This window comes from Canis lupus, chromosome 20 (genome assembly GCF_048164855.1).
Source record: "Canis lupus baileyi chromosome 20, mCanLup2.hap1, whole genome shotgun sequence".
Classification (NCBI taxonomy): Eukaryota; Metazoa; Chordata; class Mammalia; order Carnivora; family Canidae; genus Canis; species Canis lupus.
Window position 1 is genome coordinate 54,867,573 of NC_132857.1, and position 19,068 is coordinate 54,886,640.

General features: G+C 33.6%; 1 protein-coding gene across 3 annotated transcripts in view; it reads right to left on the reverse strand.

Moving 5' to 3' along the window:
* The window catches only part of ORC4 (origin recognition complex subunit 4), an 87,095-nt gene that overhangs the window by 10,733 nt on the left and 57,294 nt on the right, over positions 1 to 19,068 (reverse strand). For all 3 annotated transcript variants that reach the window (XM_072789129.1, XM_072789130.1, XM_072789131.1), the window contains exons 5-10: positions 18,072 to 18,147; positions 17,530 to 17,615; positions 14,459 to 14,507; positions 11,875 to 12,026; positions 9,196 to 9,369; positions 1,602 to 1,688 (exon numbers count right to left, since the gene is read on the reverse strand). In XM_072789129.1, coding sequence (XP_072645230.1) covers positions 1,602 to 1,688; positions 9,196 to 9,369; positions 11,875 to 12,026; positions 14,459 to 14,507; positions 17,530 to 17,615; positions 18,072 to 18,147 — 624 coding nt within the window. The remainder of the gene's footprint in view (positions 1 to 1,601; positions 1,689 to 9,195; positions 9,370 to 11,874; positions 12,027 to 14,458; positions 14,508 to 17,529; positions 17,616 to 18,071; positions 18,148 to 19,068) is intronic.

Below are 19,068 nucleotides of genomic sequence, written 5' to 3' on the forward strand. Positions count from 1 at the left end.
ATGCTACTGTCATGGAAACAGCCCCATAGATCAACGGAACTGAATAGTTGAATAAAAAATAAAGTCACAGGTTTATGGTTAATTAATCTATGACAAAAAGGCAAAAATATAGAATGAGGAAAAGATAGTCTCTTTAATAAATGGTATTGGGAAATTGGACAGTGACATTCAACAGAATGAAACTGGACCACTTTCCTACACCAAATGGATTAAAGACCTAAATACAAGGCCTGCAACCATAAAACTCTTTAAAAAATACTCTTGTCAGTAAACTCTTGGATATCTGTCTCAGCATATTTTTTTATAACTGCGTTTATGTGAGGACAACAACAACAAAAAAAAGCAAGTCAGACTATATAAAACTAAAATACTTTTCACAGTAAAGGGAATCATCAACAAACCAAAAAGTCAATCTCATTACTTCTCCCATATTTGTAAATATATTTGATTAGGAGGTTAGTATCCAAAATACATAAAGAACTCATAGAACTCAACACCAGAACCCAAAACGATTGGATTAAAAAGTGGGCAAGGAGCTGAACAGACACTTCCAAAGACATAATACAGATGGCCAACAGACACATGAAAAAATGCTCAACCTCACTAATCATCAGAATAAGACAAATCGAAATCACAATGAGAGATTACCTCATACCTATCCGAATGCTAGTATCAAAAAGATAAGAACAAGTGTTACGGAGGATATGGAGAAAAAGGAACCCTCCTGCTGTTAGGGGGAATATAAATTGGTACAGTCAGTATGGAAAATAGTATGTAGATTACTCAAAAATTAAATGGAACTACTGTACAATCCAACAACTGCATTTGTAAGTATTTATGCATAGAAAACAAAAACATATGTATGAATACGTATATATTCTTAGACAACACAGACTAATTTCTAAGTTTTATATAAATATCATATTGTACCTCTGTAACTTTCTTCACTGAACATCTATTCTGAGAACTTATGCATGTTGAGGTATCACTTCCAGCTCATTCATTTTTTTCTGTTATTACATTCCTTCATGTATACTCAATTTATTCTTTCCCTTGACAGCTGTCATTTTCTTTTTTTTTTTTTTTGCAATTATAAACAGCATTGCTCTAAATAATCTTGTATATGCTGTCTTGTGCATCTGAGTTTCCCTAAATATCTAATTTGCAAAATTGCTTCAAAGTACCTGGACATATTTATACTAGCAGCCACAAATTTTAGTAGTCACAGACATTTACGATACCATTAGAAACAAATATATTTCTGTATACTAACAATGAACATATTGAAAACAATTAAAAACAAGATGTCATTTAAATATATTTACAAAGTATCATTTCCAAAAAATAATTAAATACTTAAGTATACATTTTAACCATATAAAAAGTCTTTGTGGTAAAAATTATAAAATGATTAAACAAATCAAAGAAAAACTAAATAAAAGGAGAAATGTACCATATTCCAGATTGGAAGATTGCAGATTAGAAGATTCAACATAGTAATCATGGTAATTCTCCCAAAATTTATCTGTAAATTCAATCCAATTCCCATCAAAATGTAATTACCTGGTGAAATAAGTAGCAAAAATAAAATGAATACAAACCAATAGCATGTGTAATGACCGTAGGTTTTTGCTGACATTGAAATGCTTTTGTAGTACTTCTCGCACACTTCTATCTTCCATGAGACACTAGAGAGAGAGAAAAAAAAAAAAAAGATAAGGAAGAAGGCAGTTTAAAACCTAACTATAATGTGCCTCACTGGTTGGTGTACCTCATTAACTCTATCTGATTATTTATTCATTATTAAATAGGCGTTGGTTTTATTTGCAGGATACAAAAATCAAAATGAAATTTCTAGTCTATTAATTTTCTTCTTAACCCTTTATGTTAATTAAATATCACAAAAATAAAACATAATACCTATCCCAAACTTTCTGGTGTAAAAAGGGAAACTATACAGTCATACCAGGGGGATGATCAAAACTCAGCACAAAACACAACAGAGTAAGAATTACCATATTTGGGGAAAAAAGGTAAAGCAATACAAAGAATGCTTAAACCGTATGAGTCAATAAGCTAAAAAGAAAGCATTATAGGGAACAACATGAGCAATGCAGAAAGATCGTGGCATACTGACAGAAGATGATTAGTCATGTAACCCTGAGTTTCAGTTATTGGCAAAGTGATTTCATGGTAAGACAAGGACAGAAAAACCTAATTGTAGGACACTGCAACTATCCATATTAGAGACAAAAAGGGTCTGAATTAATAGTGTAAGTAGAGAATTAAGACATTTATAGAAGACATGGTCTGATGGAAAGTCAAATAGTGACTTGTGGAAAAGCAAAGGCTTAAGAGGGAAGAAAAAAATCATAAATGGTATTTTGGGGACAGAATATCCTAAAAAGAATGAAGATGTGGTCAAGAAGTGAAACTTGATTATTAATATTTAAGAAGTAAATGGAAAAAGAAGAGCAAAAAGACTGAGAAAGATATTGAAGACTGGAAGAGAATCTAAGAGAGAGCAATTAAACCAAGGGGAAGGAAGTAGTGATCAACAATGTAAATAGTGCAAACTAAAATATATTTTGAGAAGCTAATCGCTTTGGAAATTTGGAGATCAATAAGCCTCTTGAAAAGGCTGTTATCTAAATAGCCAAGTGACCGCAATGAATTAGAATTAATGAAAAGGTACATTTAGCATTAAACAAAAAGTCAGAAGTAAGGAAAGGAAATTAACAGCTGGCAGAGCCAAAAATAGCCTGGGGAAGACTGACATAAATTCTCAAAAATCATCTGCAAGGAATAAGGATTCTTTTTCTTAAACAAAAACCCATAAAACCTCATTTTCTAGAGATGATACTGGTTTGCCTCTACTTCTACTGCAAGAAGATCCAAATTCAGGAATAAATTCTAGTATAATGGAATAAAGTTTTATGCACTCAGTGAATACATTATCCCATTATCCTAGCTGAAGTCCCCATTCCTTTGTCATTGCTTTCACTATTCTCTTTATTTTTTTTTTTTATAAATTTTTTTTTTAATTTTTATTTATTTATGATAGTCACAGAGAGAGAGAGAGGCGCAGAGACACAGGCAGAGGGAGAAGCAGGCTCCATGCACTGGGAGCCCGATGTGGGATTCGATCCCAGGTCTCCAGGATCGTGCCCTGGGCCAAAGGCAGGCGCCAAACCGCTGCGCCACCCAGGGATCCCCTCTCTTTGACTTTAACAGCATTTGTTTGCTATTACTATACATATCTTTTTATCATAAACAGGATCAAGTACCCTTTGAAAGTACAGTAGATGAACATAAAATAATAAAGCAAAGTAATACACATAAAAAAACTTTTGGCAATTAACTGTAGTGCTGTTGAAAATATTAAAAAAATCGCCTGGGATAAAAACATTGATAAAAGAAATTTTCTCTGTAAGAATTCAGTTATTTTTAAGAATAGCTGGTTTAAAAAAAAAAAAAAAAAGAATAGCTGGTTAACTGCTTTTCTTCCACATGATGCTTTAAAGGGTTAACCTATACTCTTTCTTCTTATATAGAGGTCTGAATCCAACTCTCCATCTTTCTGAAAGCTATCACCTTCTTGCTTCCTTAATTACTTAATACGCTTTTAAAAAAAAAGTCTAGATCTATATGTGAGCCATTAAAACAATCTCTTATTACACTTTCACCTTGATTCAAACACTAGAAACTACCTGGAGATAAAGCTATTAAAAAAAAAAAAGCACTCTTTGAATGTCTATTTTATTTAACTATGATAGTCACTGAAGATATAAGATCTTGGGTTTTGAAACACGACTGATTTTATTTCTCTGGATTGAAAACTCCTTTATAGGAGTTGGCTCAGGAAATGATGCAAGGGAAATAAAGATGGAGAATGGCTGATGTCACCCCTTACAGGAACATGGAAACAAAGCAGACCTCTCCTGTTATTCAAGGAAGCCAAAACATTAACTTTTCACTAATGCAACACATGAATAGCAGTTGCAGAAGCAAGTTCTTATTCTGATTGTACAGTTTGCTTGGATGGTGCCCTCTTCACAGGTAGATCGTAAGCAGAATGTAACACAGTTTACTGGTAACTCAAAACTCAGGATGCTGTCCAGGGATAACTTAGTGGCAGCATAATAGGTACTAAACCTCCTAGTCAATTTCTGCTGAATCTTCTCACCTACTGCTAACAGGGAAGGTTATGACAGTAGGTAAACATTCCTGGAACTGAGCTATAGTACTTTGGGAGGGAATTTCCTTTGAGAAGAATTAAATACCATCTTTTAAAATGCTCCTTCATACAGGGATTTCTCTTCTACTGCAATGCTGTGATGGTATTTACTCTGCCTAACTTATTTGACTCATCCGGGGTAGGTAGGGCTACAACATTCAAGTTAGGCAGGATTCAACCCTATATCCTGAAGTTATTTCTTGGATGAGATTCCATAGGTGAAATTTGTTATCTATACTATTGTTTTTGTTTTAATCTGGGTATCAAAAAAAAAAAAAAAAAACTTGCTGGGTAGTCAGTACTCAGAGAAAGGATAGCTCCCTCAGTGCAACCCCACTTTTCCTGGACAGGGCCTCTGGCCATGGTGCTGACAAATATTTCAAGTGAAGTTCATCATTAGCATACCAAAGGGAAGTGGCAAATGAGGTAAGGATAAAGGGAACAAAGTATTAGAACTAAGAGACACAAACTTCAGTGACACTAGTTCTACATTATAAAAGAACTGCAAGATTGTTAAACACCCAAAACCAAAAGGATAGTGCTCACATTCACTTCTACCATCTGCCCCTAAATTCAGTGATATTAGGATCAGTAATGATCCTAAGGGTTAACCACACTCCTGCCACAGGGTTACCATTTTCCGAGCCATCTAGAATTATGCTTCAGGAGTAATTCCTTTCATCTAATTAACACTTCTATATACCTACTCAGATGCACAAAATGGAATAGAGGCTGGGAAGGATACAAAGACAGGTGTCAGCACTGTACAACCTGGGCTATGATGTCATCTTAGGAAAGAAAGGAAGCAGGGACAGGAATAAAAGTCCTGGCAAAGCAAAGACCATGAAAGATTGCATTTGAATCTCTAAAGCAGAAACACATACTGTCAGAAAAACATACTGTCCTAACAATATCATCAGTTCAGGAACTGTGGGTGAAAGCCTGAGAGTGAGGCACAGAAAAGTGGATTCAGAGGCCAAAGATGCAGAGCTCTGTTCCACTCTGGATCTAAGTAAGGAAAGGGACAATGTGGGAGTACCAAATATAAAGAGTTCCTAAAGACTATAATCTTAATAATAAGACAGAGTATCAGAAAGACTTCCTGGGACTGACAAATACCCGAGTCTCAGGCAAGATTAATTTGTGGAGAAGGGAGAAGGAAAAACCACACCTAAGGACAGCATAGAACAATATCTGAATTTTAAGGATAGAATCAACCATTTTTACATATAATTCTGTAGAGTACCACTAGAAAAAAATACAGAATTGTCAATCAGATCAAATGGAAAAGGTAAAACAAAGACTAATATGCAAAATTTGAACTCTTTATGTAAAAGCACCTTTAGTATGAAATGCTATAAACCAAATAATTACTCTGTAGTAAAAGGAGGTAAAATGGGCATGGATATAAGGGAAACCTGTACCTTCAACCAATGCATTCTTATACACTTACGAAATTTTATTTGGTGAACTTTTAGTAATCTCTACACCCGATGTGAGGCTTGAACCCGCAACCCCAACATCAAGAGTTGCATGCTCTTCCAAGTGAGCCAGCCAGATCTTCCCTTGTTCAGTGAACTTTTAATTTAAAAAAAGCAAAGTCCCCAAATTAACAATTTAAAAAAGGGAAAGTGCCCAAATTAACAGTGCTTAGATGAGAAGACTGTATTTTATAATCAAAGCAAGAATCAAGTTTCAGTTATGCAAGATAAGTACATTTTGGAGATCGAATAATTAACACTAAAAATGTGACTATGGTTAACAATAGTGTCATATACTTGAAATTTGCTAGAATAAGATAGCTTATAAGAATTCTCACCTCCTCCCATAAGAAAGAAAGAAAGAAAAAAGAAAAGAAAAGAAAAGAAAAGAAAAGAAAAGAAAATAGTAACTACTAGGGTGATGGATGTTTTGAATAGTTTCACTGTGGTATTTCATGATGTATACGTGTATCAAATCAAGTTGTACAGATGAAACATACATAATTTTTGTCACTTATAGCTCAACAAAGCTGATAAAACTGTTTAAGAACAAAACAAATGCAAAGGTCCCACTTTTAATTTGATATTGATATTTAGGGTTAAAAATCATGACTGCTTTTTGAATCAGTATTTGTATATCCTTTGGGTAAATACACAGTAGAGTAATGCAACTGCTGGATCATAGGGTATTTCTGTTTTTGAGTAACTTCCATACTGTTCTCCACAGTGGCTGTACCAGTTTCAATTCCCACCACCAGTGTAAGAGGGTTCCCCTATCTCCACACCCTCATCAACATCTATTGTTTGCTGTGTTAATTTTAGCCATCCTGACAGGTGTGATGTGACATCTCACTGTAGTTTAGATTTGTCTTTCCCTGATGATGAGTGATATTGACCATCTTTTCATGTATCCATTAGTCATCTGTAGGTCTTCTTTGGAAAAATGTCTGTTCATGTCTTCTGCCCATTTCTTGACTGTATTATTTGTTTCTTAGGTGTTGAGTTTAATAAGTGGCTTTATATATTTATATACTAACCCTTTATCAGATAGGTCATTTGCAAATATCTTTTCCCATTCCGAAGGTTGCCTTTTAGTTTTGTTGACCGTTTCCGTATCTTTGCAGAAGCTTCTTATCTTGACGAAGTCCCAAAAATTCATTTCTGCTTGTGTTTCCCTTGCCTCAGGAGATAGATCTAATAAGAAATAGCTATGGCCAAGGTCAAAGAGGTTGCTGCCTGTGTTCTCTAGGATTTTGATGGTTTCATGTCTCATTAGGTCTTTTATCCATTTTGAATTTAGTTTTGTGTATGAATGTTTATACTCACATTACTAACAATAGCCAAATAAATTATGGAAAGAGCCCAAATGTCCATCAATAGATAAATGGATAAAGAAGTTATGGTGTATACATACAATATTACCTAAGACAAAAAAAAAAGAATGAAATGCTGCCATTTGTAATGCCATGGATGAAACCACAGAGTATTATGGTAAGGGAAATAAGTCAGAGAAAGACATATACTATGTGATTTCATCCATGTGGAATTTAAACGAAAGAGGGCCACAGGGAGTAAAAAGAGAGACAAACACAGGAAAGACTTGAACTCACTCTCATGACATGAGACCATGACATAAACCATAACCAAGAGTTGGACACTTTACTGACTGAGTTACCCAGGTGCCCTCAGACTCTTAACTACAGAGTACAAACTGAGGGTACTGGACAGTAGGTGCACAGGGGCTGGATTAAGTGGGTGATGGGTAATAAGGAAGGGACCTCCTGTGATAAAGACTGCATGTTATACGTTAGTGATGAATTGCTGGATACTGCACCCAAAACTAGTATTTCACGGTAGATAAACTAACTGAAATTAATTAATTTACAGATTTCATTTTTATTTATTCATGAGAGACAGACAGGCAGAGACATAGGCAGAGGGAGAAGCAGGCTCCATCCAGGGAGCCTAATATGTGACTCAATCCTAGGACCCTGGGATCATGACCTGAGCAATGCAAAGGCTCAACCACTAAGCCACCCAGGTGCCCCACTAACTGAAATTTAAATAAAAACTTAATAAAACTACAAAAAATAATAAAATAATTATTACTTTGACATAAAACAATGTATTTTTTTTAGAGCTAGTGAATATACACTTTTCAACTTTAATTATCCAAAGATCTAATCATCTTCATCAGTATTTAATATCATAGACCAGTTTACCCCAATTCTTTTAAGACCAAGGACTCTACATTATTTTCTACTTTCAGAAGACCCATATTTTTGAGATTCTACCATGTGGGATTTATTCAGCAACAGTTTTTTAATTTTGTTATTAAACACACTCCCACACGTACACTCTCTCCCTTCTTCCTGCCAACTGAAAATTCCTGTCAGCGTATCGTAAACTGATGCTAGTATGCAGAGTTGATATGAATGGCCCATATAAGTTAGGCTATCCAATTCAAGATAAATTTACAGAGCCCAAAAGGTTTAGTAAACCTTTAAATCAGCATGTGATTGTGCCTGGATAGCTAAGACCCTGAGGGCTCCAGGGACTACAAGATGAGATTCACCAATACAGACAATATAACCAGAGGTGCCAAGCCTGGCTTGACTTAATAGACCCAATGAAATAAAAACTGAAATTGTACAAGAATTGGGGGGGGGGGGGATCCGTACTGGACAGTTAGATATAAACCACTAAGCTAATATATAGATAAACTTGTAATTCATGAAAATAAAGCTTTCATAGCACTAAATATTAACAATCTTCACAATTTAACAATTTTTTCTGTATCAAACAATATTAATAATTTAGATTATTTAGAATAATCTAAAATAAAAGCCAGATAGAAATAAAAATCTCATTAAAGTTCTTTTGAGAGGGAACACTGAGTGGCTCAGTGGTTGAGCATGTGCCTTAGGCTCAGGGCATGATCCCAGGGTCCTGGGATCAAGTTCCATATCCCACGGGGAGCCTGCTTCTCTTTCTGCCTATGTCTCTGCCTCTCTCTGTGTATCTCTCATGAATAATAAAATCTTAAAAAATAATAAAGCTTTTTTTTAAGATTTTATTTATTTATTCATGAGACTACACAGAGCGGAGAGAGAGAGGCAGAGACACAGGCAGAGACACAGGCAGAGGGAGAAGCAGCTCCATGCAGGGAGCCCGATGTGGAACTCGATCCCGGGTCTCCAGGATCAGGCCCTGGGCTGAAGGCCGCGCTAAACCGCTGAGGCAAACGGGCTGCCCAATAAAGCTCTTTTGAGAGAGAAATTAGCATATGACATTTCAAATATCTTTTAAAAGAAAATAACACAAAAAAGTGTATAATTTGTATTAATGCAGTTTTATGCTACAATAATATTACAAACTGTGCTAATTTCCAGACTTGTTTAAACTTGTAGGTTTCAATGGTATATATAAGTAAGGCACAAAAATTATTTAAACATTATTGCCTCTGTTCCAAGTTACCTGAACATTCTCATTCCACTTCTCAGAGAAGAGCTTGTCTGGAAATTCTGCAGGTAGAGATAATTGTTCTTTAAATATTTTAAGATACTGTGGAAAGCCAAATGAATTCATTAAATGTATCTGCCGGTGAGAAAATCGTGACTTCACTCTTTTTTCTAAGAGTTCCAAAATATCCTTAAAAACAAACAAAAATCCGTATTAGCTACATGTTAAAAAAAAAAAAAAACCCACCAATATTAGAGGCATACATATTTGAACTATCACTTTAAGTAACGATGCTTATCCTATAATACACAATTAAGCATTAAAAAGAACAAAAAACAAAAACGTATGCAAGCCTTCAAAAACTCGAATCATTCCTTTGACTTCCTTACAGTTATGCAAGCCACTTTTAATAATCCCCTTCTAAGCATCTGTGGGCCTGGTGATGTCATGCCTTTTTCCTACTATGCTATTCTCAGCTAATCTTCAGCATTCCAAGACCAACAATAGCTGCACAAAAAATTGTAACTAGTATTGAATACTTCTCTGCTACAGTAACACCAAGACTTTAAATAAGGAATTTCATACATTCTATGTAGAATTCAGATTTTAAAAAGGGCAAAATGCAGTAGACTTATTATATTCCTGAAAATTTAAATATCTTCATTGTTTTATGTAACAAAGACTCAAGAAGTAGCATACATAACTAAGAAAAATTCAGTTCTACACAAAACTACCTATAAATTCAAGCTGAAATAAACTATACGAGAGGAAACTTGCAGGAACACAGCATGACAGTGAGAAGTTATTCTCTCTCTTGGCTTTTTTACAGTGGTATTTAGAAACTGCTTGCATTTGTGCTATTTTTCCTTAAGAAGTTAGGAATCAAGTTTAGTATCAATTTTCTGTAAGGAAAAAAAAAGCTGTGGTGAGGCCCTAAATTATCGATTTTAAAATCTACCCAGATGATTTTCATAATAGCTAGGTATCAAATAGAGGAAAGAATTCAAATGATCAAAATGGGATCATGGTTAGTCCAGAAAAGATGACAGGCAAGATTAACAGCTTGGAGTTGGTAGGGAGAAAGTGAATGAAAAACCTGGAATTTTTTTTTGGTTAAAAATATAGTGCCAGCATAATTAAAAGAGAAGACATTATGTATAGAGATAGCAATATTATAAATTTGCTATTAAGGAGCAGCTCTAGATCATCCATATAGGCAGGAAGCTGAAAGGCAGTGGAAACAACACTCTATGCAAGCAATAATTAAGAGCTTTAACTTGGGAGGAGAAAGAAAGAGGTGGAAGTGAAAGACATCAGAGTAGTGGACAGTTGAGGACAGAAGTTGGCAATGTGGGAATAAAGGGAATAGTAAAAAAACAAAACAAAACAAAACCAAAAAAACCCACTTCCGGAGAGAAGAGGTTGTTTGCTAATAAAGTCACTAATCCATCTATCCTTTTGCTTTTCTCCTATAAACGTAGACATATAGACAGACTTGAATTGCACAGTTGGGAGAATCATACATTTAGACTTTTTAAAGGCTTATTATGACACTGCTAAAGAACAACAGATTCTTTATTTGGTCCTTCAATGGGTCAGTAACATTTGCCAGTGCTACTTCCACCCAAGGAAGACTTTTTTTTTTTTAAAGCAAGAAAGGAGATGCTTCCTTAACTCCTGCAGTGTGACTGATGTTTTGGCAAGGAGGAATAAAGATCTGTGAAGAACCAGACAGATGTTCTGTGAGGAAGGCTTACTATGAAGGCATATATCATAAACTCTAGAGCACTGGGGAAAACACGACAGAGAAAGACGCTCCATAGAAAAACAACACTGGAAGGAGGACTATTGAAAGATGACTTAGTTAAAAAAAAGACTTAGTAAAGCATTTCACTTTTCTAAAAAACAAAGAGCTGTAGGAAAGGAAAAAGAAGTAAATGGGCCTGACCACAGATCTGCCAAGAATGAAAGAGGGAAAGGAAGAATGAAAACAACAGATTCATGGCAGCCACAGTATGAGAAGAGAGATGATTCTTCTATACCAGTTTTACCTGAATTCAGGAAGAAAGTTTATAATGTAAAAGAAGATAACCAACAAAAACAAAAAAGGCCTGTGTAGTCATCCCAAGTATGTTAGGTTCAACATGTAGAAAAGTCTTCATAAAGTAATGTGATAGTGACATTGAGACTATGGTTAAAAATCATTCTAAAATCATCTTTAAGAAGCAAAAAAGGCACTATCTACTGTGACAGCTTGATAGAAGTAATCCCTTTCATTTCTGGAAATGTGTACCACAAAGATGGGACAGTATCATTTTCTATTCAAGTCTAAGCATTGTCAAAATATAGAATCCTAAGTATAAACTATTAGAGATTTTAATAAAATGGTGCGATTATTTAGTTTTCTCTTTACCTGCTAATGTAGAAATTATACTAGCATAATCTGACTTCATATTTTTTATTCAGTGATTCTACTAGAGGGAGGGAGAAAGGTATAAGTTTATGAGTATGTGTGATAAATGTCTTCTTGTTTTCTTCAATCTGAGTTGAAAAGTGGGATAAATGAACCAGGCACTAGTGAAACACATTTGAAAAAATGCTTGATATAATGACCTACATAAGTGACTATGTCAGTTATTAAGGTTTAATTTTCTAAATATGATAATCCATTTTTTAATAGAAAGAAAAACTTACCAATCTACATGTAAGACCAATAACTGCTAGTGGAGTCTGTGCAGACTGAGAAATGTCAAAAAGATTATAGAGGAGTGTTTGGTTTTTATGATGAGTAAAAAGATCAAATTCATCTAATATGAAGATCACTGGGCAGCTACTAGACCGGTCACCTAAGATAAAATAAGAGTTTTAGATATTAACAGGCAATTGTATCAACCTTTCTTAAATTTCCAAATTATTTACTACAGTTAAGGTGTTAAAACTCTATTCAACAAACATATATTGAAAACCTATTTTGGGTAGGATACTTAGCAAAGCCTATACATTTATTTAACAATAAAAAATTATTCACAAGACAGCCCTATTGCCCTCAATTAGTTCACAGTCTAATTATGAGACTCTAGTCATTTACTGATGAAAATTAAGAACATTACCTAAGTGACTATTGTTTTTAAAACTGTGTAAATATAATCTTCTAACATCAGCAAACTGACAGGGATCTCTTAACACCTACATAGACCAAAATACTTTGGGATTAATAATAAAGGGAGTCCCCCCAACTTATGAACAAAACTTTTGCCTCAAAGCAGATTTGTTTAGTTAGTAGAAATGCAAAGTGTATCTTCCCAAATATTTGTAACTTTACAAGTAACTGTTAAACCATGAAATTCAGCCAAAGCCACTTTTAACTCTTTCAAACCACAGGTTTTGTGAGCTACCACCACCACAATTTTAGTATTTCAACAGAGGAAAAGTTCAATATATGACTCTGTGGGATTTCATTTTTCGCATTACAATGAGGGAAACTACTTTAGCAGAAGAATCACTATTATCATAAGGTTTATGGCTTTATATTTACACAAACAAGTAAAAAGAAAATCTGGTATGGGGACAATGAACAGATAACAAAACATATACTGTAACCTAAAGGGCATTAAAATCACAAGGACTACTCAAAGAGTGTATAAACAAATCTGTATAATATAGAAATGTAGTATTTGATAAAATACACCATTAAAATCAACGGGGAAAAGTAGTGTATGCAAGATTAGCTCTTCACTTAACACCTTATCAAAATAATTCGTGTCAAATTACAAAATATATGTATTATATGAAAATAGAAACGAACACCTTCAAACTCGAGGGAAAAATACTGACTACATAAAAAATTTAAAATTTCTTTTCAGCACAAAAGTCCAAACCAAGGTAAGAGAAAAATGAGTGCATGAATTCTAAGTGAGTATCCGATAAACACCACCAAAATAAGGCAAAGAACCAACAAGAAAATACATAAACCAGGAAATATCAGTGTCCAATAATAATATGAAGTGATGGGCATCATCAACACCACAATTATGCATATCAAACTATGAGATGTATTTTTTCTCAGGCAGACATGAAAATTAATAATTGTAAATCAAAGTTGTAAAGGAAAAGGTACTCTTTTTTTTTTTTAATTTATTTATGATAGTCACAGAGAGAGAAAGAGAGAGAGGCAGAGACATAGACAGAGGGAGAAGCAGGCTCCATGCACCGGGAGCCCGATGTGGGATTCGATCCCGGGTCTCCAGGATCGCACCCTGGGCCAAAGGCAGGCACCAAACCGCTGCGCCACCCAGGGATCCCGAAAAGGTACTCTTAAATATGTTTAGATTTGAAATGGAACTTCGAGGGTAATTTGGTTATAGTTTTACTTTCTTTTTTTCTCTTTCCTTTTCCTTCTAAAGATTTATTTATTTGAGAGAGACAGAGAAAAAGAGACAGTAGGAGCAGGGGGAGAGGTAAAGGGAGTGGGGAAAGGAGGAGGAGAAGCAGACTTTCCCCTGAGCAGGGAGCCGGCTGAAGTGCTCAATCCCAAGACACTGGGATCATGACCTGAGCTGAAGGCAGACACTTAAGCAAGTGAGCCACCCAGGCCCCTATAATTATTCTTTTAAATATGGTAGTGTTTAATCCAGAACTCTACTCATTAAATTTATCCTAGGAAATATCTAAAAGATCATCTAAGCATCTAAGCATCTAATTATATAAAGTTAGAAATCAAACTTCATAACTGGTGATTAATAATTTATTATTTATTACATTTTTAAGTACAGGTAATTTATTAAACAATATATGAGAACCATAAAAATGATGATATAACTCACTATTTACTGACATGGAAAAAAACTCACAACATATTGCTCAGTGAAAAGATACACATTATACAATATGGGAACTTATTTTATTCTTATAAAAAATTAGATCCATCTGTATCGTCGAGAAATTGCAGGTAAATAAAGATATGAAACCAAATGTTAATTGGGATAATCACAGGGTGCCTCAGTGGTTCAGTCAGTTAAGGGTCCCAACTCTTGATCTCAGCTCAAGTCTTGATCTCAAGAGTCATCAGTTCAAGCCCCAAACTGGGCTCCATGCTGAGCATGGAGACTACTTTAAAAGTAATAATAACTGGGATAATAACTCTAACAGTCGAGGGATTACAGTGATCATTGTATTATGGCTTTTCACATTTTTTTTCTGGAAAAATATGTATCACTTTTATAATCAGGGGAAAAAGCTAAAAGATACCTTTGATGATGTTAAATATACTAACATTTACCTTTTTTTAAAGCTTCCAGAAGAAATGAAAGGTTTTCGGCAAAACTTCCCTGAGTAACAAAAAAAAAAAAAAAAAAAAAAAAAAAAGACACCATAATTAAAAGTTTAATGATACAAAGAGGACTATCTGATTCTTAGGCATTATATAGATACTATGTTTGTATTCCTAGATTAGTAAGTAGACAGATTCTAAGCTGGATATTTCCAGGTGCACCATTAAAAACTTAAATATAAAAGGAGACATGGTATAGTATTGAAAATGGCATTACTCTGTCATGCTCAAATTTTATATTTTCTAGATGGAGTCTGTAAAAATGCTACTTTTAATTTAAAGGCAGTTTTTAAGACTTGCTGTATTCTAAATACACCCAGAGAACAAGAAATCACTGCACTTTGTATCGTCAAATAGATTAACTTGTACCACTAAAAAAAATGCTCATATAATTTTACTCATATGTGGAATTTAAGAAAATAGATGAACAAAAGGGAAGGGGTAAGGGAGAAGAGAGAGGCAAACTATAAGACTCTCATAATTATAGAGAACAAACTGAGGGTCAACAGATGGGAGGCTGGGCAGGGGATAGGCTAAATGGGTGATGGGCATTAAGGAGCACTGGGTGTTACATATAAGTGATGAATCACTAAATTCTACTCCAGAAACCAGTATACACTATATGTTAACTTATACATAACTATGTTAACTAACTAGAATTTAAATACAAACAAAAAAACCCCATACTATATATTTTTTTAAGATTTTATTTATTTATTCATGAAAGAGAGACAGGCAGAGACATAAAACATAGGGAGAAGCAGGCTCCATGCAGGAAGCTCCATGTGGGACTCAATCCCAGGACTCTGGGATCATGCCCTGAGTTGAAGGCAGACACTCAACCGCTGGGCGACCCAGGCATCCCCCAAAAAACGTACTGTTAAAAATACATGTGCACAAATTTAAATGAGATCTAAAAGGGAACACGAAAAGAAATTGCCTCAAATTATTACATACTATAATAGTTTTCCCCTATTCAAGAGCATTTTATAGAATTCATATATATCATATCAAAATTGGCTATGTTTACTTGGAACATAGCCAAAATATTTTTGGATACAACTTAAATATTCTACATGGAAATTAACGAGGAGCAGATGCATTACCCAGATGTTTCAACTTGTGGATAAAGGCTTTGTTAAAATATTTTTTCATTTGTATCATTAATTTTTACTTCATTCAGAGTTTTTAATTTAAAGAAATAGCCAACTTTAAATTTGCAAAGACATAAAGGAGAAAATAAATCCACTTGTTTGTTTCCCAATGGAGAGAACAGATATAAAATAGCTAATAGGCATATTTTATAACTGTATCTTGTCAAATCAACATTTCCAAGATAGGTAGGGCAAGAGGTATTTTTCATAATATAAACAAAACCTCAGAGGCAATCTGTGGGTCAATCAGTGGTCAAAGTTATCCAAAGGTTGCTTGCCTTTTCCTTATTTTTTAAGAGACGGTTATACCTGACTTTAAGTGTTAAGTATGTTATTATATAAGTACATATGCAAATGAGAATATCCTTATATACATATACGTATGTATATATGTATAGTAATATATAAATTTGCTGTAAGTATGCCAAAACAGAAAGCGTCTGGGTTAAGTGACTTAGGTTCCTAATGTCCAGTCTTTGTCATTTTATGACCTTAAGGAAGCTAATTATGCTCTCTGAGCCTCAGGTTTCTTATCTATATAATGTAGAGGTTAAACTAATAATCACTCTATGTGATGATAATGATAACAATAGAAATGATAAATAATTGTGCCTTTTATTGTTTCCTATGAATCCAATAAGAATAGGTCCATTTAGGAAAGTCAGAAACCCCAGTTTAACATCAATTGCAAACCAAAAGCCAAACTGAGACTACATAATAGTAAATCTTGACCAAGTAGGCCACTGTATTCAACATCACATTCTGAACAGGAGATAAAACGTTAGACTTACAGAGGGGCATGCTGAACCTTTAAACATTGTGGAAGGGTAACACATGGTTGGCTGACCTTTTCATAGGTAATTATTACTAAAGAATGAAATTACCAAATGCTCAGAGGCTTACACAACAATGGCTGTGTCACTGCAGAAAAGAGTACACACTAGAGTGATAACACTGTATGATCACCAGTGAGCAAAAAATGAACTTGGTATGTACACAACCACTTCAACTGAATAACAGTATGAGGTTAAGTTATTTCATTATGAAAACTAAAGTATCTATGAATTAATTTAATCATGTTTCTCTTCAACCCTATAAATCAAGTGATAGTATAAAAAGTCTAATGAAAGTTCCAAAACATTTCTAATTAGTTTCATTTAAATCCCTGATGTTCATTATCCTTAGGTTCCAAAGCTGTTACAATAATGAGATATGAATTAAGTTTCTGAAAACATTTTAATAATAAGAGGTAACTGACATTTTATATTATGCAATAATATATATAAATGCTACATTACCAATCCAGCAATTTTAAACATAAATTGTTTAATGCTTCCTTTTGTCTTTAAAATAAATCTGTGAAGTACAAGATAATGCATATTTAACACAGGTGAGAAATCTGAACTTCAGAAATACTCATTAGCCATGATCATCAAGTAGTCAATAGTTTTAAGACAAGACTCAACTCTACCTTTTGTAGTTTCAAATTCAGCACATTTCCCCTTTATTACTCCCAGCTACCCAAGAAGTCTCAGGAGACTAAAAACAGGCTGCTAGAGTGTAGTACTTTAAAAAATATGTTAAACTATCTCCAAAGATAGGGAATCAAAATACTTAAAGATAAAAAAAAGTCTGATAATATCTACATAAACATGGATTTCTCGGGTATTTTATAGTCAATATAATCTACTTCAAAAAAATCTAAACATAAAGATATGCATAAATGCATCCTAGTACATTATACTTTTTTACGTTAAGAATCTTTTATATTTCAATTTAGAATCTCTGTAACAGTCCCTAGCCTTCCAAAAATACAAAAATATCTATGGCACACAAAAGTTAAAGCCTATTTAAAAGGATACTTACAAAAACTTTATCTCCAACTACATTTTCCAGATTTAACTGCCTTGTGATTTCCTTTAGGGCAATTTTATCATTGATCTGCAGCAGTCCTGAAATAAAGTCCAATTAAAAGCATTTAACTAAAATGAAATATTTATTTGATACAGTGCAGATTATTTTCTAGTCAAGTAAGTTTTCTAATTGTTTTTAAATTTAACTAGAAAGAAAAATATCAAAAGTCTGTTAGTTAACATTACTTCCTTTTTGAAACTCAGCAATGAAGACATTTGGTAAACTCAGAGAACTACTTTCCTTGGCATTCTTTTGTTTTAAAGAGAGAAAAGAAAGACCAAAAAACCAAGAGTCCTTGTGTACCTCTTCTACTATTATTATTTAATTTCTAAAAATACTATGTATGGTATATTAAAGTGAAAGTTAAACATGGATCATGTTTTTAAATTATAATTATTATCTACCTTTAAAACATACTAGTAAAATAAATTTTATATTATAAAAAGCTTGCAAGGCTTATATTCATTCCAATGGCAAAATGAGGATCTACTTACCATTTAGGTGAACTTGTAAAACATTTTCACTCACTTCTTCTACTTCCATTAGTTCTTTCAGAGCATGGTTTATTAACTAAATGGTATTAAAAAGTTTATGGAATATTTAATAATAGATTAAAAAATCGTAAGCCCATATTCTTTTTAAAACTATGAATAATGGGAACAGAGTAACATAAAAAGATTGCCATTTTAAACAAATAAATTTGCACATTATTCGTAGATAAAAGTTTAAGTGGAACATCTAACATCTAACTCAAGATGCCAAAAGCTAGGACTGTCACGGTCCCTCAATCATCTTCCCAAACTAATAAATGCTTAGAAACAACTGTCAAAGACATATTTCTCTATAAATCACATATAACTACAGCCACTTGAGAACTTCCTGTGTTAGTTCATTATTCATCTTTAACATTTATTCACCTAAATATAACTGAAATCATTTAAAAGCTATTGAAAAACATGTATTAGAACAATGCTATATGATTGCAAAAAGTCTACCCCAGTCAACATACTAATTTCTATGAAATACTGTTAATTACTCTGTATGTTATCATAAAATAAAAATAAAAAGAATACCAAGAGGATAAGTTGAAAAAGAGAGGTTTCCTCTATTAGTTGCTAGGTATAATAGCCACCCCTTATCTGAAGCTTCAGTTGCATGCGATGTGGAAGCAGATGGATTCTCCTTTTGACATTATGGGCAGAAGGTCAATAGTAGCCTAATGTTACATAATAATGCCTACATCATTCATCTAACTTCATCTCATCATGTAGACATTTTATCATTTCACATCATCACAAGAAGGTTAAGTACAATATATTTTGGCAGAAATACCACATTCATATAACTTTTATTATATTATAATCATTCTATTTATTACTAGTTGTTATTCTTAACGTCTTACTCTGCCTAACTTATACATTAAATTTTAACACAGGTAAAAAAACAAAACAAAACAAAAAAAAACAAAAAAAACCCCAGTATATATAAGGT